The following is a 21,001-nucleotide window of genomic DNA, read 5'->3' as shown; positions in this document are numbered from 1 at the left end:
GTACTTTTACATACAATGAAATCCTTGGCAACAAATGAAACACAGAACCTGAAATGACATTTTGCAGAGGCTTTGTCTAAACGAGTTAAAAGGCCATAAGTATTTTGTGATCTTTCACTGTAAACTTATGAGAACAGGAGTAAGTGGAGGAAAATAACCAAAAAATGAGATAATTTTGGAACGGTAGAAAGCTAGGCAACTCACCTCATGGGATGAGCTTATTATCTCTTGGAAAAAAATATTTTTCTATTGCAAACTCACACATACTAACAGCAATTTGTTTAAAAAAAAGTTAGATGGTACAGCTCCCTGTCAAAAGAAAAAGTAAAGCTCATTTAAATCCTGATGTCAGCTTGAATTAATTTATTTTAGACCCATGGCAATATTCCCTGACACTGCAGTTTTTTTAATTATTAGGCATAAAAGCAGCATTCTTAATAAATCCCAACAGTAATGATAATGGCAGAAGTATTTTACTTTCTGCAGACTCTCAGAGGCCATAAATGCTACATTTATTCTGAGGGCAGTGTTCTGATTGAGATGAATCTGTAGGAGCATCTGGAGACAATTATTCAGCTAGAATTAAAAGCAGAATAGACCTGTGAGATTTGAGTCTGAAAGGAGGAAGCCTTTCTGCACTGGAAACAGCACTCTGCCGATGCAGAGGCTCTGAAGATTTGTTGTAAGGGTTTCAGTACCACGGAACATTTCACCTCATCTAGGAAGATGGTGCACTAGTGAAAGCTAGTAATTTTAAATGAGGAAAAGAGAGGATTTTCTGCTCATCTTATGTATATGTCAAATAGGGAAAAAAGCCAAGCAACCAATATGTTGCTGTTCTGATGGGATTAGGAAAAGTCACATCATAGAGAAGCAATAAAGTTATTTAGCACCTGGTTCCCCACCCCAGCTCTCTTTAGATTTGCCAGAATCTTTGCTACCAAAGGGAAAAGACGTTTTTAGCAAGAGGAAGCTATCTCAAAAGCATGGTAGGGCAGTTATGCTTTCTGTCTTAACCTAACAGAAATGTCCCTCTACTGAGGAAATTATAACTAATACAGAGCCCCAGTTAAAAGAATTCTCTGATGAAGCTAATTCTTTCCCACCACATATTGTTTTAGGGTTTTTTTCTTGCAAAATATAAATGGAATTTGGGAGGTTCCATCAATAATGCTTAAATAAAAATTTCCTCAACACACAAAAGCGCCTCTGCAGAACGATCCAGATCTTACTAATGAAGGGCATCATTCAATTTGTTACATGCTGATTTTCTCTTATATAGGTTATAACAATGCAAGTAACACGCAGGATGAAACATGTAGGATATATGTCACAGAATCACAGAATATTCTGAGTTGGAAGGGACTCACAAGGATCATGAAGTCCAACTCTTAAGTGAATGGCCCATACAGGGATCAAACCTGCGACCTTGCCATTATTAGCACCATGCTCTAACCAACTATGTTAGCTCACTCTATTTCTACAATCCCTGCTAAAAGGAACTTCCTTGTAGAATCTAAATTCTCACTTATATTAAGCACTTGTTCCTGGCCTGGTTCCCCAGATATATCTTCTTTGTAAACTTCATTAGCTGGTCCCCCCAGAAAGAACAAGGAGTAGCTGCTGTTTGTATGAGTACACTCATATCTGATTTCATGAAAAAGATTTGCTAGGATTTAAGAAATCCCATCACAATGCATCAGGCTACCTGTGAAAAATCTCTTTAGAAGAGAATGTTAAGAGTTTATTATATCAGTTGTCTGATTTCAACCAAATTAGCTAGCCTCGGACACAAATCTTAAACAGTCTGTAGTTAGAACGTATGATAATGTCTATCTATGTGATAACTAGGAGAAGCACCATTTTTAGATTTTTGCTTCACTATTAAAAAAATTATTAAAACCATGAAATCTAGCAGCTAAAGACAGCTACTACGGAGGAGGTGTTTCCCTTTGCTAAAGGCAAGGCATTATTTTTATGTTTTATTTTTTTCCTGATCAAGATTTCCCATCTGCTATGTTATCAACTATGAATTTTCCAGAGAGATCTCTTCAGACTTCACTTGACAATCATTTGGACAGGAAAGGCTGCTTTTCTCACAGGTGTCTCTCAGGTTCAATTGCAGTGCCTTGACCGCTGAAAAAACATCACTACAGTAACAGCAATAGTCATCAACCTTTAAAAGTCTATGGGTTTTTTTTTGATCTGAAGGCAGAAACCACAGCTCTGTGTCCCCACCATCTCACCATTTTTGCATGTTATAGCACACGGGGGAGCAAATTCTGAGCCATCTTGATGCTTTTCTGACCACAGACCTACCTGTGGATAAAACAAAGTAACATGCTCTTCTGCCTTGGAAAGCCCTTCTTCAAACTCATGTTCTGGCCAAAAGCAGGCACAGAGCACACATGAACACACAGTAAGGCTAAAAGAGAAAAGTAGACTAGTGATACCCTACTTCTGATAGATGAGATGAGACTCTGGATTGATTCTTATGGAGGATGCAGAAGGTGAAAAGCTTTAAAATGTCTGACCTAGGTAACTGGATGGTGTATCGGTTGTTCCCCATTCAAGACAAAGTAAGATTAACAGAACCTGGAGCCTTCCAGAACCCTGATTTCCCATATGGAGCCTGTCACATCCCTGTTTTTTATTCAAACATTCCAGGTCTGTAAAACACCAAGTTAAAAAAAAAAAAAAAAAAAAAAAAAAAGAAAGAGCACATGAGCACACTTTATCAAGGTAGGGATTACATTCCTGTCATAATGGAGCAAAAAAGTAAAAGCCACAGTGACCTACTCAACACCAGATGGTGAGCAGGTTCTGAGTAGGAAGCAGGACCCAGGTCCACCATCTACTTCCTCACCTGATGAATTCTGTCACCTACAGAGTAATAAAAATATTTCCTCCCTTCATGTGCTATAAAAAAATATTTACAAGTCCTCATATAGATCTGTGATATAAGATACGTAGAGACATGGAGGAAACACTCTTTTCCTCTGTAGCAGGATCTGTGCATTACTTTTCTACCTTTAAATAAACACTAAAGCTGTGTTTTGATTTGAAGTTCTTCTACCCTTCACAGACCATTCAAAGACATTTGAAATGCACACAATCAGCATCAGCAACCATTCAGGAAAACAGAAGTGTCCAAATAATTTTAGAAGCCACAATGATGCCTTCATAACCTAAATGAAAAGTGTGCAAATATCAGATAGCTCATGAGATTCAACACAATTCAGAAGTCATTGTCTGGCTTCAACAACGAGAATGCATACATTCACTTTCTATTTTACAAAGTAATTTTGACAACACTTTTCAGCTTTTAAGCAATGCTGCAATGGCAACTTTTCAATGTGCCCTTTAGTAACTGGAGTGGTACATTTGAACTGAGAGAAGTAGGATCTTTGTGTGACAGGAGCTAACAAAGACCATGAAAAGGCCAAACCACATACTCAAAGGCACCCAGTTATATGAAATGAGAGAATTCAGAAGTGGTGCTGATCTGTATTTACATTCTAGTAGCACCCATGAGATGTACTGTGTACCTGAGCTATGAGCCGAATTTAGAGGTGGTCCTTTCCCAAGAAGCTTTATACTTAAACATAAAGGAATTGTCATCATCGTCTATTTGGCCAAAAAGAACCTGGGGCAAGCAAAGTTTAACACAGTTGCCCTTAGATAGAGATCATCTGAAGGAAAGCCAGGAGCTAGGTCCTGACTTTCAGAATTTCAAGGCAGTAATTTCTTCATATGACTCTCTGATATCAGTAGCTGGTGCATCTGAGCAATGGCAGCTGTGGGAAGGACACTGCCAAACTCAACACAAGCCTTCAAGAGGTGACATATGTGCTCACTGAACACAATACTCCATATCCCTTTGAAAGTCAGCAGATTTAAATAAAGCCTGCTAGGCTGAAGTCCTGGGTGTCTGAGATCACAGAAGGTTTCTGTCTTGAAACTACTTCCTCGATGATTTTCACATCCAGATTACTCTGCTATTACTGCAGCTAGCCCGCGCTGGTCACCTGAGAAGTTTATTTGTCATCCATTAATCCTATCAAAAGTGAGCTGTTGCTAAAAAAAGGTATCAAAAAAGTGCTATCACTACAGTGAGCTCAAAGTATATGGTTTTGAATTTACCTCTGCATTTTTCTCAGGCTCTTTTTTGCAAAGAAAAACCATGAAAAGAAATTGAGTATGCAATTTTTAGTTGCATAGTCACATAAATTGCACATAAATGGCCAGGTGAAGGTTCTGGGTGTCAAACCACCACCCACAACTACCTTGTGGGAGGATTTAGAGAAGAAAGTGGCAGATTGTTCTCAGAAGTACTCAGGGAGCAACAAGAGGCTGTGGATGCAATCGAGGACATGGGAAATCCTGATTAAATACACAGAAACACTTATTCATCATGACTGTGTTCAAACACTGGGACAGAGGCCCAGAAAGGCTGCAGGATCTGCATCCTTGAAGAGCTTAAAAACTTAACTGGAAAAGTCCCCAAGTAAAATGCTCCTGCTTGGAGAAGGGGACTAGGACAGAGACCTCCAGAGATCATTTCCAGCCTGAATGATTCTGTAATTTGCCTGCCAGAGACCACCCTAAGGGCCAAGCACACGTGCAAGTGTAGCTGCATCCCACATCTGCTAGCAGCCTTCAAGCTGGTTCAGTTTCCAGCAGTGCTGCCTTTGCAAGCCCTGTACAACCTGCTGTGAATCACTTGCTCTGTTTCCCCTTGGTCCTCCCTTATCACCAGAGAGGGGCTCGCTGGAGCCCCAGCCACTACAGCCCAGACAGCAGGTGGCTGGCACAGTATCCTGACACATGAGGAGGAATAAACAGTGTAATTTTTCTGGCTGGCTGTCCTTTTTTTATAAAGTCGATTCATGCAACAGTCATACTGTAAAGTCATAGCCAGCTACCTATGGAGCTGCAGGTCTGGATTTGCTAAGACTAATTCTATTAAGCACTGGAATATGTTAGTGTATGGAGCGTGTGAGGCAGGCATCCGCCAAAAAATTTGCTAATTATATAGTGGAAGTGCTGTTCAAGATCCCTCTAGTGTTACTAATCCTTTATGCAGATATGTGCTGTTTAATTGCCAGTTGGGAATTACCATGACACGTTACATGACTAATTTTTCAAACTACAATCGTGCTATTTCCCCCACCCTCCTCCTTACACTTTTCTTGTCAATCTCCTTTCACTCTACTCTGTTGCTCTTTCTCTTGCCAGAACCACCTTCTTTGGTTGCAACTGCAAAACTTTGAAAGTGGAAAATACGGTATTTAAATGTACTGCACAGAATAGACTCAGAAAAATATGCTTTTGCAGGTCTCAAAACCAACTCTCTTTACCTAAACCCCATGGAAGACTGCTTTGAAAGCTGGTGTTTCTCAAGAATATTCAATCTGTAATTACAATTTGTATGATAAGAAAAAGAACCACTATTGCCACACTATGATTAGGAGCAACAGAGACACTAGTTATGTATGTTCTCTGTGTGAGCAGTCTAGTTTCTGTACTCGGATAGAGTTCCAGGGAGCAATGTTGATACAGACATGTTCCAAAATATTAACCCTAAATTCCCTTATACCCAATAGCCTTTTGATCCTAGAAGCAAAACACAAAAAGGCATTTTATCATAGGTCACAATGCCCAAGACTTAAAGGCATCAGTTGTAATGTGGTGGGTTTTTTTGAAACAGGTAACAGAACTACTTCCCCCCAAAATGAATGGCTCAGAATTTCTGGAGCACAGGAAGCAGGGGCATTCAAAATGTAGCTCACAGTGGACACTTCTCAGTAGAGCACTTTACAGATTATTTTCTTCCTTGAGACAATTTCTAAAAGCATTTTTCATCAGAAGTATGGGCTGCCATCACAGACAGAGGCCTGGCTATTGGTGTGTTTGCAGGACTGGGACAAGTCATCGCAATTTTTTTCCCTGCTGCTAAGAGATATTAATTCACTTTTTATCTTGCCAGAGTTTGAAAGTGCTTTTGACAATTGCAACTACCTGAACTACAGAGAACTCAGGAAATCCCCTAGGTTACAAAGTCCTGCAAATACATCAGTGAGACAAAATCACAGCTATGACTCCTGATATAATTTCTACCATCCTTTAAACGGATTTCCTCTACATCACAAGCATTCATTTAAGTTTCCATACTCCAGGCACTATTCTACAAGCCGCTAAATTGAAAGCCAGGAAAAATCATGAACACAAAGCAAATCTGTCATCAGCAAATTGAAAACAATGTGAACCATGATATCTCCATTACCCTATTAACCTCACATACAACCTCAGAGTGTGACAGATAACGGAAAATAATATTGCCTAATTTGATGAATAAACTCTTTCATTCAAGACTAATTTTCTCTTGAGACCCTCATGAAAAGAGGATGGCCTTCTCAACTTGAGGTCTGGAGAAGCACCCCTCAAGTCTTCACATCTATGGACAGAAACAGAGATGAAACATAAATGAAACACTATGGACATCTAACTCCCACATATTGCCAAGAGACATCACTTCCTGAATTACAACAACAAGGTTACAGCATATTAAATTTCAAATCAAAATTATCAAGACCGGCAGTATTACAGGTCCAGCAGCCACACCCACAACATTACCTCACAAAGATTCCTTCCCAAAGCAAAAGTGTTCAACCCAAGAACCCCTTGTTCACAGAACAGCCCCCCCAAAAAGGGACCAACAAAGCCACTTCAAAAAAGTGTTAGCAACTCCCTGTTGGCATCCAACAACCCAGAGACATAATTCAAACTGTAAAACCATACCATATTTTAAATTATGGAGGGGGAGGGGAGAGCTATGAGGAGAGCAGAAGCCATATTGGGTATGATTCTGAAGAAAAGTTTTAACTTCAGTGCCCATGTTTCAGGCAACTGAACTGCAATCTCTTACAGATTCATTTTCAGATTTTTCACATCAGGCCTCATCATTTTCCAGTTAATGTGAAGAATTTCACTTTTACTACAACAGCTTTCTGATGAAAACAATTTATCAAAGTAAATCCCAAGAGCACTATAAATCCAATACTAATCTGAAAACAAATAGGAAGTTTTCTTTTGCTATGGTCAAACAGCACTTTCAAATAGTTCACAATTTTTGCATGCAAAAGTATTCTGGTTTTAGGCAATTTTTATTTCGGCACTATGTCAAAATTGCATCTTCATTTTTTGAAGCTGTTTTCGGGGGAAAAAATGAAAAAAAGGATAGAACAACCTGAAATGAATGCAGATGCAAACTCAAAGACAGCTTTAGGTCACAGATTGCTTTCCCCCTTCGTTAACATGATCTTATTTGTGAATACAAAATAAATGAAAGAGCTGCCTGTTAGCTCCCAGGCTAAAGTGAACAAGACGTTTGCCTGGACAGCTATAGCAAAAGATGTAGGTGTGATGTAAGACAGGAAAAGGCATTAAACATACTTCCAGCACAGGTAACTGGCAAGCATTACCACTTATTTCATGATCCACAACTGTAGGGTCATATTTTGAAAGCTGAGGGAATGGAAGATGCAAGAAGAACCATTCACTCTCTAACCAGACTCATGCAGTGCTTATTTGGAATAAGATTTCACAAAAAGCTAAATGCAGAAAAGATATGCTACTATGAAAGAAGTACAAGAAACCCAAATACTTAATTTTACACACAGTTTTTGAAAATGTTGTCTTTGGTAGAAAGACAGGGCAATTGCTTTTTCCATCTTCCTTCTTCCCCAAGTTATGGAAGTAGGATGAAATATGCAAACTTCTGATCTCATAGATGCTTACTGAAGATACTAAGCAGTAAGTGCTTCACTACCTGTTTCATGTGAGAGGTTGGCCTGAGTAGTAAGAACATAGAGTGACTTATTTATTGATGTGGTCAATCTTTTTTAAAATGACAAACTAAGTTCTCACTTTAACTTTTTTGGTAACACAAGAATGTTTTAAGAGCGCTAGCTAGAGGAAAGACACATTTGTTACTGCCATTCACTGCTAGTGGCTACTGCTAGTCTGGAGGATTTCCAATTTTCTCGTCAAGAAACAAAACCCTATGCTAACTACAGCATTTATAATGCTTCTAAGGGTACCCATACATAATTGGGCAGCTATTCACAGTTAACAGGATAAATCTCTTGGAATAAAAAAAGACTGAGGAGGCACAGAGGGTCTTTATCCATATGAAGTGGGATAAAAATAATATAATTTGGTAAAGTAATCTGAATTTCTCATGGACTGTCAAAATAGTCTTCATATACATCTTATAATGACAGAGTCGGAGAGGCATACAATACAGGTATAAAACAGTCTTCCTTCTTTGTAAGAGGTGTATAGGTGGTAAATGTATGTGGTGATTTAGTGGGAGAAGACTCTTCCTTCATGGCAAACACAGCATCACTCCTCTTGCCCAAGAGACATCACCCCACAGTTCCTCAAATCCACAGTGGGCCCCACTAAACATTAAGAATAGAAAAAGCAAAGAGCATGCATACAACATGTCCCTTGGAGATTGGCAGAGTACAGGCCAGAAGCTGATTTCACTCCTCGAGGTAGAAATGTCAGAATCAGCTGAATTAAGTGACTGATTCCTGTACTTTGTTAAAGCTTGACATTTGCACAAATACAATAGAAGAAAATATGATGACTCAGCAAATGCTGAAACGAACATACATCAAGCCAAGTAGCAATCTTTCATTATTGATAGTTAAAAAATGTTGAGTAATATGTCTGTGTGAAAGTTACTTCTTAAAGTAACTTCAAGAGTGTTAACCACAGCATGACTTTTTACTTTATCACATTCATTTTATGATGTGAAAAAAAGTAATAGAGCACAATAAGACTTAACAAGTTAAATCTGATTTTCCCTTTTAAAAAATAATCCAGCATCAATGGCGTTCAATAGAGACCAGAAAAAATGAGGCAATGATATACAAAGATATGCTGACTTGACCCAAAAATTGAACATCTGATCTAGAGGAGCAGTCATGAAAAACTTCATTTATACAAGTTTTTACTATTAAAAAAAAAAACAGAAACAGCAGATTTAGTTTTAAATTTTCACTTTTTTATCAAAGGGGACTTTTACCGTTACTAAATCAGTGCATTTTAAAATAAAGAAGTTTAAGAGTTTTTTCAGATCATCATCATGGCTAGGCTTCGCAAACGAAGATTTGGGTTTCAGATCAACATGTTTTGAAAAACAGTTTTCAAAGAACATTATGCTAAGAGGATTTTAGAAACCCAACATAGAGAGGAAAAACATAAATCAGAAATCAGTCTCTGTTAGGGAAGTAAACATACAGTGGTCCTGAAGAGGACAAGGAAAGGGTGATGATTGCCAGTGTTGAGGAATATCCCCGTGTTCCAAGGCCAACAGATAGTTTAGTGCTGCTGCACGACCTCGGGAGGGGGACAGGGGGGCTGAAATGCCTGGGCAGCAAATGTCTCCTCCTGAATGTTACAGTCTGGGCTGGCTGAAAAGCACTTCTCTGAAGCACAGTGTCTTGCATTTCAGCTAATGTTAATACTGAACAGAGCCAAAATGCTCACCCTTCTCAGAAAACCAAAAAGTGCTCACTTGTGACCTTCCACAGGGTATCAGGGAAACACCCAAAGTGTCACCCAGAAGCAGACAGCAGCGCCAGCTGGAGAGAAAAAGAGGACTCAGCATGGGTAAATCAGAGGGGTTTATTAGAATCCAATGCTGCCTGGACATGTTGAGTTTATTATAACTACCAGTCCTAACAGTTGTCTCAGTTTGCTCTAAAATCTTCCACAGTAGAGGAGTTGTCAGAAAAGCAAACCTCATCCCTTCTGTCAACCAGGAAAACTCCATTGCAACACACAAAAATATCACCCTACTTAGAATACATATGTCCAGGAACAACTTTCTCAAGATTGAGCATCTGAAAACATCAAGCCATTGGCAAGACAGTATGAAAGGAAGTAATCACTTTCTTCTTCAGGACAAAAAGACAGCAGATTAAACATCTGATATATTTAAAAACTAAGAATAGTTATACTACTGATACAAAGAATTAGTTGAAGTGGTCTTGCTTTAGGCAGAATCACTGTATTAATGAGGAATGCATAAATTTGATATTATGCTTATAAAGGAAGAAAGGTACAAGTATTATTGCGTCAACTGCCCAGGAATCAGAATGACAGACTATTTTTCGACATAACTTCTTTTCAATTCACTCTTGTAGGAAAATCTTGGCTTGCAATCCTTTACTACTTCACATATTTGTAAATTTGAGCCCTCTAGGTATTGCCATCTCTTATTGTTCCTTGTTTGACCCCCATTAACCCCATCTTCCCTGAGTGCCACCAACACAACGTAGGGGCTGTGATGGCCCACAGCCCTCCAAGTCTCCTAAAACAGCGGTCAATGACAAGGTGAACAGCACATGAAGTTCCAGTTGCAGAACTGACGCAAGGGAAGTTCTTCCATAAATTGTGCTTGATATTTAAGATCTATCTCAGCTACTGTAAGGCATGGTGTTCCCACTTGCCACTTAAGTGCCCACAATTAAAGAATCCTGTGTAATTTTAATTAGGTCTCAGCTTGTCACCTTGACTGAAAGTCCTTTAGCTTTCGCGAAACTGAAAAGCTAAGTTCAATCTGTAACTTATATGCTGCTTATTATGTGGAAAAACTGTTACATCCTTTCATATTCCACTCCTCCCAGTTTAGCAGTCCCAATATTTTTGCACACTATTTACATAATATTTATTCCTACTAGAGAAGATGTTTGATAACTTTTCCTACTATGACTTGCCAAAGGTAGGTGGAGCCTACAGACAAGCATTTATATATTAAAATTGAATATAAAGCTGTGGTATTCTATCCTCATTCATTCTCTGCAAGAATCCAAGCACTTACTTTTCTGTGCAACTAAAACACATAGGCCTTAACCGTGCTGACTGCAGCAAAACTACTATAATAAGACTACATTAATAATACTTAGTACTTTACAGCCATAGCATTTAACTTTTCAACCACCAACTTCCAAGACCTCAGCATCATCAAATCCGTCCTACACATGGGGAAACTTGATACATAGAAACTATCCCAAGGTCACTCGACAGCTAAAACTCGAATTCAGTACTTCTAAAACACTGATTAGTCCTCCAGGCACTCAGACACACATTCACTTTCAAGGCTACTTAAAGCTAGAAGAGATCGCTTAATTAGCACTCGTATTTAGCTGTTTTAATAGACCTCTCTTTCCTACTCTCCTCTTCAATTCCATTTTTAGATACTTTTCTTAAAGCTCAGTGTAGCATTGCAGTCTGCTGTACGTTATGCAAGTTCGGCTTTATTCTGTCTAGCAGAAATTAAATTCTTCACAGTGCATACTTCAAAATAATTAACACAGATCAGTATAGCAAAAAAACCAGCAGAGATCAACCTGTCAAAGCAACCAGTTTGCACATTCCTCTCTCTCCTCCTCCAGTTAGAGAACAACTGAATAAACCAAAGACTGCTCTTGGCTCTTGTACAAAATCCAAGCTCTTGCCCTTGCTCTTCGTGGGTACAGTGAGCAAAAGGATATGGAGTCTATGATCCACTGCAATGCTAAAGCATGGTAAGGAGTAAGGAGATCAAGAGACAGGATACAAAACAGAGAGACAGTGGCAGTAGAAAGAGGAGGAAGAACATTTGAATAGAGCAGCAGGCATTTTTGGAAGGAATTGCATCAATTTCTTCAAGTACATACAGCTGAGAAAAATAATTTTCACTGCAATTTACTTAAAATTAGTAAATCCCTTAAGTACAATATGAATAGGATCATTCAGAGGACTTTTAAAAAAGTAGAACAAGATCCATATGTGTCCAATGAAGACAACATACACAAGGCAGAACTAAGACTTTATCTTCTGTGCTATGCCACACAGTGAATGTTCCTGTACAATTCTATGATCTCGGAAGAAAAAACACATTTCTTGGCATTTACGTGACAAAGTCACAGCTTCCAAGTTCTGTAGAAGTTCTCTCTAATGTCAGACAGGGACCTCAAACAGCAGAAATAGCAACTGTCACAAAACTATACACAAAGCTCCAAGCAATGGCTGAGGCAGACTACCTAAAATATATTTCAGCTTCCTTTTACCAGATGGTTTAGCCTGCTTGAAAGGAAAACAAGGTTGCTAAGCAGCATTAAATCTTCATTAGCTTTCCACAACTAAGTCCTGAAATCGACTGTTACGTTATAGCCGAATGCATCAACAGTCAAATACAAGGTTTAGTTATTAACTAGGAGTATTAGTTTTTCTCAAGTACCATCACAAGGTTTTGCCAAATTTTGATGATTTTTTTTCTTTTCTGCTTTAGAGACTGTAGCAAGTTTTACACTAAAACCTGCATCAGCTAAGCAGAAGAGATGTATCCTTTGGCAGGCTAAAATGCCATCTACCATCAACTTTATCATGTTTCCACAAATACCTGCTCTGTTCTGCTGACATTAAAGCACATTACAGCATTTTACAGGGCCCTCCAAATTAAACCATGTGAAGTATAAAGCTTTTATTAAGGACTGTTCCTCAGGCTGGCAAAGCTCCTTTCGATTTGAGAGGTGTTCTGCCTGCTAAATGAGCCTAGACTTTTATTTCCTGTTGCAATTTTCATTTTATCAGAAGCACTGCTCCATTTTTACGTTACCATTAATCCCAATACATGCTAGTTGCAGACAAATGTACTGGACACTGCAGGTAGACTAACCTTAATAGATTTTCTTAAGTCTCACTCTAATGTGCATTAAGAAACCCTAATGCATATCAAACTAACCTAATTAATTTTCAAGTTCCAGTAAAACAATTACATTTACTACTGATGCAAATTGTTAGATTCTAGTTAGAATCCTACTTTTCAACTGGGCACCACACCAAGCTCAAAAGAAAATGTAATCAACATTAATCAATAACTCCGGATTGAAGAGTTGATGAAGGTAATTGTTATTGTCTTGATTTTTTTATTTTAAAGCAGCAGAAAAATTGGAAGTATGAAAACAAAAGAAAAGAGCAGTTCTCTTAAACATTCAAATAAATCTGTGTTGCAAACAAGCAGTGTGACATTTTTGGGACCCATTCTGAGCCACTCAGAACACTACTTTGCACTAAGTCCGAGTGTAAGCAGCATGACTGTGTTTCTCATTAGTTTATGACATAAAGAAGAAAAGGAGCAGTGACTGGGTCTCCATCTCCTAATGACTGTCACCAGCAAAACACTATTAACAACAAAACAGCTCTTATAAAGCAGAATAATGACTTCCTGCAGATCAGGTGATGTCCTCGTAGCCACAGCCTGGCTCAAGGAAGCTAAGCAAGAGGCCACTAAGTGATGACCTTTCATCACCTGAGTGAGAGTTTTGAGAACAAGTGAGAAAATCACTCAACAGGTGAAGACATGAAGGATTAGGTGTCCATGCTCCCACTTGCAACAGAGACACAACTCTTTTGATATGCAAACAGGGAGATCAGAAGAAGGGAACCAAGAATGCAGGGGGACTCATGAACGATAGTCACGAAAAGCTGAGGTCCACAGCCAGATGTTTGTGTACCTTATTTTGGATTGGAATCTACATACTCATCCTACTGTCCCAAAGTAAAGCGTGATTGGTTTAGAAAACCTGCAAAAATGTGCATTTTAATGGTTCACACTTTTTTGTTTGTTTGTTTGTTATTAGTACAGGTGTTAAACTGGAAAGCAGAGTATCACAAGCAGGGTGTTCTGCGATACAGCTCCTTGAAGAATGGAAAAGTGGTCTCAGACACATGGAAAGCATTCCCTATCTCTACTAAATGAGCAAAGAACCTCTCTGTCTCGCATCAAAAGCATTAATCCAGAGGGCAGAGAAACTCCCTGGAATCTTCTTAGCCAAGAAGACTTAAGAAGTACAGACCTCAGCAAGCTGCCTAAATACATTGTCTGAAGGGTGTCTAACAAGGAGACATTGTACAAAAGTTTGGAATAATCAGAAATGCTCTATACACAAATCAAAAACTTGAAATTAGAAACATATAATTTTATCATAACCTACCTACAGATTAAGAAGATATGCATGAGAGAAAAAGCCCTAGAACATTAATAACGTATCCAGAGATAAATCTAAATCAAAATGCACTAGTGGAATTTGTGCTAAATCTGGAAAATTGGGAAATTGAAGGAAGGTTCTCCAGTTCCTCACCAGATCAATACAGACATTGCTGTAAAGAGATTTTTGAGCCTGAGATTGTATACCAAGACAAATTTCTAACTTTTAAAAGATGCATTGTGAAGGAGATATGCTTTAAAGGAGTTCAAATACCTAAATTTTCCTTGGCTTATTAGTGAATTTTCTGCCTTTGGAAAAAGCAGATACTAACTTTTTGGCCAATTTTCTACAGATGTTCTATTTTTCAAATGCTGACCTGAACATTTGCTCTCTGCTAAATGTTATTAGTCCAATAAACCAGAACATAAAATGATTAGCAGCAGTGTTAGTTAATATATTCACTGAAATTTATTCACTGAAAAGTAACTTCAAGCTGTGTCTCAGGTCTCATAAATAAAGAAAATATTTATAACTTATTTACAGGAGGGTAACCAACTTTAAGGATCAGAAATAGCATCTTTATCATACAGCTACAAATTTTTCTTCTGAAATTAAATTCTTTTGAGACTTTTTTTTTTGTGGAGTCAGCAAAAGCTATTTTAAGTGCAGTTCATCAGCATCCACAAACCTGGCTGATGTGCTGTTGCCTATATAAGTGAACTCAGGATAAATGGAAGAAAGAGCTGTAATATGAAATGGTTGCATGACTAAAGTAGAAACAAGCACTGGCTCCACATCTCTCTGAGATGGAAAAGATATTCTTATCATTCACCTGCCTCCTTACTGGGGGAAAAGGAGTGTCTGTAGGTTTTCCAGAGTAAAAGTCAGAGAAGAATCAGGTGCCCTGGAGAATACAACCACCTTTGCCTTCAAACACTTTAGCATTTGGAAATGTGGTATCATCTGTCTGGGATCCCTATGATTTTAAGGCCCTGTGTCAAAGGGCATCCACTTCATTCACAGATATTATAAGAAAGCTTAAATTTCAAGTGGATATTTATGGGAAACATAAGGAGGGAGCAATGAATCTTTGTTGAGCACAGGAATATCATATAGCATTGCAAAGGGACTTTGCTCTTGTCCTTATCCTGTCTTCTCCACTAAAGGGAAAGATGAAGAATAAACAGCCATCTTCATCACATTTGCTCAGTTGCTTTAGTTACCAATGTTCAAAATTAAACCATAGGGAATTGAGTCACTTCATTCACCCTTCTTGTCTGAGTTAAAAGGCCTTGGTCAGTGCTACATCGTCACAGATAGGGCTGCTCTTGGAACTTGGCCTGCAGTGCAGACAAGGACTATCAGAGTCGCCATCCAAGGAACGGTCTCTTTGCTGCTGTAAAACATTTGCTTGAATTTGCTTTGTTTTTCTGATGCTATCTTTAAATGTGGTGGCTCTGTTACCCTCAGAAGGGTGAGAGAGTGAATCCCTGATACTCCCTGCAAATAGAAGCCTGGCAGCATATTCTTAACAGATGTTGCACTGCTATTTTCTCTGGGTACTTGCCAAAGTAAGCTCAAAGCATACCCACCAATAAACTGGCATTTAGAAAAGCACTCCAAAACAGCCACAGCTGGATGATCTATTCACCAATATTCTTCTTTCCATTCCCCACCCATCAAAGGGATTTGCTGCAAAATGATTAAATGCTTTACCACCATCTGTGCTCAGGTTCCATTAGTAACCCAGGTGTTTCAGGAGAGCCTGGTCCTGCACAAGCTATGTCCAATTACTGCTTGCTGATACATCAGTCCAGCTAAGCAAGCCTGGAAAATGCAACACGTGACCAAACACTCTCAGAACAAATTAACCTCTACAAAAACCAGGCATGTCACACCTCAGGAACAAATCAACTCCTACATAAACAGGTACTTCATGTCCTATCCCACCAGAGTTAACTACTGACAAATAAAAGGAAAAGATCTGGTCAGGCCACAGTTGCTTTGCATAGGTTGCTGAACAGTCTTTACCTTGCTTGCTGACAGACGCTGCAAATCCAAGCCTTCTCTTTCTTCTGGTAAGTACTGCAGTTCTTGCAGATGTTGTACTTGCAGTCTTGGCACTGTCGCTTGCTGTTGATAAGAAATGTGAAAGGGGAACAGCAGCGAATACAGCAGTGCTCGTTGAACTTCTGCTGCTTGGAAAGGATGCTGCACTTGTTACCCTCTTCATCCAACTTCTGCTTCATCTCACTGGAATAAAAAGCAAAAGAACAAAAATGTAAACAAGATTTCAACGGCAAATCTTTCTCCTCTTTCCACATATTCATGTTATAATCTTCAAATAACTTTTGCAGATGTGAAGTAAATGTCAGAAACGCATATTGTAAATTTAGAATGGGGAAGCAAAAACTCCTGCGTTCCCTGGAGTCACCCATGTGCAACCCATTTAAACTCTCCGAGTCACAAACCAGGGCAAAATTTACTCTGCTCCAGAGAGACAACCCTCAGGAGAGCCAGGCTGCTATGACAGGTATTCCATTTCTGCTAAGCCATAGTGTCATTTAATAACATACCATTTCAGAGAGATTTGGGTGCTTTTCTAGTTAGGACCAATACTAAGGCAACTACAGACTGTGAAAGAGTTTGCAGACAGTCTGTATAAAGTTTCCTGTATTCCAGCAGAAAGGCTCACTTACTAAAAAAACCCTAAAATAAAATAAATTGTTTATGCATGGTATTAAGTATTTCTTACAGTGCTTCTGATATTTACAAATGAGGCAATATATTCTGTGATAACAGTAATAAAAAAGCATGCAGAAGGAAGAGTTGTGTAAGCAGACAAGCCTGCAAATTCATCACACGTTTTCTGGCATGTACAACTAGGATATACTCTAAGAGAAGAAAAAATTAGAATGAATGTAAATTAGAATTAATGAAAAACATGTAAAATAAAAGGTTATAAAACAGTATGCTTACATTCATTCTTGCAGTTTCTCAGAATTAGTGGTGACTATCTTACTATTTTCAATTGCTAATAAAAACCACTTTTAAGACTAGAGTAACACAGAGGTCTAAACAAAATTTAAAGGTACCACAAAACACAGACTAAGTTGCAGGAAGACACAGTCATGACATGCTGACTTACACTTAAATTAATGCTTAAATGTCTTGCTACAGGAAAAAAAGGAATACACTTATTGCATACTTATTCAGGAACTCAACCAAGATAATCTATAGACATCATTATGAGCCAAGCCTGGAATATTAAAAAGGATCACATTACTGGGCTATACATCTCATTTGCCACTTCTGCCTCAGATTCATAACTCATAATAAAAACAGTCTATTTTATAAAATTCTGACAGATAAATTCTAAACGTCAAGTCTAAAAAACAATTAAGGCAGTGATCTAAAGCATACAATATTTGATCTTGCACATGCATCATATTTAAGCATAATCCCGACATATGCCTTTTATAAATTTAAAACTTGAAAACAATGTATGTATCTATTGCTTGTTCCCTGTATAAGGGTTTGACTGTTTTAGACTAGCTGCTCAAATCCAGATAAATACTTTTTGGACTTTCAAGTCAATAATCTTTCTTTGTTATTTTGTTGTCCAGATGGCAAAACACACTCCACATTTTTACAGAATGTGAAGGATGAAAAAAGTAAGAGATTATCATGTAAGTGAGGAAATACCTAAAATATGCAAGTCAAACTGGCTTCCTCGTGTAAACGGATAGAACTATGCCACAGATTAAATGGGATGGTTAGACTAGTTTGTGTTATCTCCGTTGCTCCCTCCTACCATGGTACTACATGGACAATCTCTCTCGGGAAGCAGTAGGGGAAGTGAACTGTTGCCCACGTCGCCCCTTCATCCATAGCACGCATGCTAATCTGCAGCAATGGAGCGAGACAGAGCAATGTTCCTGCACGGAAGGTCAGGTGGGAACCCTAGGTCCCAGAAGAGAAGCTGATGAAGCTGAGGGCTGTATGATTCACAGAGAAATCCTGGCATGGAAAAGCATCAGCAGCCCAAAGTGCTGCAAAATTTGCTTCAGGATGGAGACCCCAGGCAGCAGGCTGGCCTCCCCATAAGATGAGAACAGCTAAGGAGTTGAGGTCAGGAGGAGTGGTGAAAAAAGAGGTTTTTGTTCTTATGGAGTTCTATTATCTGCCAGAGTTAGTAACATTGATACTTGGTAGTATCAGCTCCCATACTAAACATTGTCATGCTCAGTGTCATTTGAACCCTAATTAGGGCTCTAATGCATGATTGCAAGATAAACCACAGAAGCAAAGCCACCAATTGAAGGTGCTGAAATAACGCTCACACAATATAAAAACAGGAATTTCATTCATGACAGAGCTAATAAAGCCTGATACCTAGAAAAAGCTGAGCACACATATCAGAACAGCATTAATTACATCTCTCTCCTCCATCGGGTTGCCAACATTCATTACAGTGGTAGAACCTCAATATCATTAAGGCATCTGCCTCAATGTTAAATAGGACTAAAAATGGGCAACGAATTAAAAAAGTAAATAGGATAGGTTTGGACAGGCTGGCAGATAAAAAGCATGACAGAAAAAGCCTTATTTCCACAGGAAACCAAGCAGAACAGAAAAGAAAGGAATGCACATATCTCTGATAGCTGTAACAAATTAAGGCTCTCATGCGCTGCCTGCCAAAGACTATTCTAGTTCCTATAAGGAGTCAAATGGAAAAGGGGACCATCAACTGGACTTGTCATTTCAAGCCAAAAAGCTACGGTCCACACTCTTTCCTTGGAAGCAAAACATGGGTTTCATATGAAAGCAAAGTGCTGCACAACTCTGGTAGTCAACTCAACCTGCCTGGCTTGAGGAAAATTAGTCAAAATGAAAAGTAAGCTCTGGTTTACTCCCAGCAATATGTGAAAACCTGACTTGTACATGACTCCAGCTGGATGATTACTGTGAGTGGGATAATTAATGCAGGCTTTAATCTCAATACACTGAGAAAGTTGCACTGAAATTCAGGAGTTACAAATTGAAGCTCAAGGCATCCTGAGTTTGAAAGTCTCAGACTTTGCTTTCAGAATGTTCAAATGGCTTGGTACAAGAAGATTGCAAGAATGGTCTAAGGAAAACAGTGAGCAGTCAATCTCTCATGCAGTGAAACTCTCTTCCAAAAAGACGACAGCCACCTGTGCAGAAGCTACTTCTACAAAGCAGGTCAAACCACCCAGTCATTGCAAACATTCCCCCTTCCTTCCCAGGCAACACCTTTTCCCTCAACAAAACACAGATGAGGGGGATGGGACAGAGAAAAGAGGGAGAAGTGCACACTCATGTGTGCATACTTCCCCAATGAGGGAATGTAATGTATTTATATATATATATATATATATATATATATAATGTGTGCAAATAAAACAAGCAACAAAAAAGACTGCACAAAAAATGTCCCTTTTGGGGAAAGCACAGAAGAGTGGGAACCACAAATGACAGAATTTATTCACATCACAAGTCATAACTGATGGTGCTCAGCTATTATGGTTATGTGTAACGCAGTAATAAGCATCTGTGGAGAACTCCTGCTGTTTGAATGAATCTCAGATTGAATTTCATTTTCAGCCTTGAGTGGTTGCATTTCACTGATTGCTTACAAATAATAAAGAAGCAAAAAGTACTTAACAGATACCCAATACGTCTGTCACTAAAACTAATTCTGTCAAAAATGGTTTTATTGAACTATAAGTTCAATACATATGCAGATGCATATTTAGATTTTTCCAGAGGCTTTTATCAATTAATTTACATAGTTTGCATAAAAAATATGTAATTAATTTCAGTAATTGTTTGGGGTGATAAACTCCTGGCATTCAATTCCCACACAGTCAGGTTAGGAATACTTTCCAGCATACTGTTTTGGATGAAGGTTTTGCTATTATATTCTGAGGGTGAATAGTTGTCTTCCCCTCATCACCCACTACGTTTTTGTGACTTTTTAAAATATAAATTAAATAGCTTTCATTGGCATGGTTTACTTCTTCTTAGTGTCTTTGAGGATTTTAACTGAATTTGTGGGAAGAATGAGATTCTGCTTTGCTGATTTGCAAATTATATGGTAGGTTAGGTATCATGTTATGCTGAAGATGGGTATGCCACAGTAGATTGCAAGGGAGGACACTGCTGAAATGTGGCTGGTGAGTTGTGCAGACATGCAACATGCCTCATCGCATGACTACTCTCCAGCAGCTGAGCAACAGCCTGCCTGAAATACCTTGTCTGATAAGTCATCCTTGGACCCTAGGAATGGCATCCCTTTTTGTTTCTACAAATAACACTACTTCAGACTTGTAAAAGTAGGATGAAACTTGCTAAACTGAAGCTACAGGATTGCCTTCCTTGCTCTTCACTGCCACCGATTTACAGAGTGATTTGTCCAAAGTCACAAGCTTTTTACATGCTTCATTTTAACTGCTGTACAATAGCAATGACAGTAAAAGTCAAAATGGCAATAATAAACTTTTTTTGTCTACATATATAGATAAATATATCATAGAATCATTTATGTTGGTAAGGACCTTCAAGATCATCAAGTCCAGATGTTAACCCAGCACTGCCAAGTCAATCACAAAACCATGTCCCTAATTTGACAGATCTACATGTCTTTTAAATACCTCCAGGAATGGTGACTCAAGCACTTCCCTGGGCAGCCTGTTTCCACGCTCAATAACCATTTAGGTGAAGAATTTTTTCCTAATATCCAATCTAAACCTTCCTTGGCACAACTTGAGGCCATTTCCTCTTGTCCTATCCTATGTTATTTGGGAGGAGAAACCAACTCCCACCTCACTACAAACCTTCTTTCAGTTAGTTGTAGAACACCTTTACAGCATCTTTCATTTAGTGACCATTCGAGTCTCCTTCCTTGGAAGTATTTAAAAGCTGTCTCT

General features: G+C 38.6%; 1 protein-coding gene across 1 annotated transcript in view; it reads right to left on the bottom strand.

Annotated features, from left to right (window-relative positions):
* MYRIP (myosin VIIA and Rab interacting protein) overlaps positions 1–21,001 on the bottom strand; it is a 214,000-nt gene that overhangs the window by 102,291 nt on the left and 90,708 nt on the right. Inside the window, exon 3 of the mRNA XM_017837242.1 lies at positions 16,080–16,301. Within this exon, the coding sequence (XP_017692731.1) occupies positions 16,080–16,301 (222 nt within the window). The remainder of the gene's footprint in view (positions 1–16,079; positions 16,302–21,001) is intronic.

The sequence above is a fragment of the Lepidothrix coronata genome, unplaced genomic scaffold, assembly GCF_001604755.1.
Source record: "Lepidothrix coronata isolate B3197 unplaced genomic scaffold, Lepidothrix_coronata-1.0 Scaffold297, whole genome shotgun sequence".
NCBI lineage: Eukaryota > Metazoa > Chordata > Aves > Passeriformes > Pipridae > Lepidothrix > Lepidothrix coronata.
The sequence above is the reverse complement of the archived record's forward strand: the minus strand, read 5'-3'. Positions and strand labels throughout refer to the sequence as shown.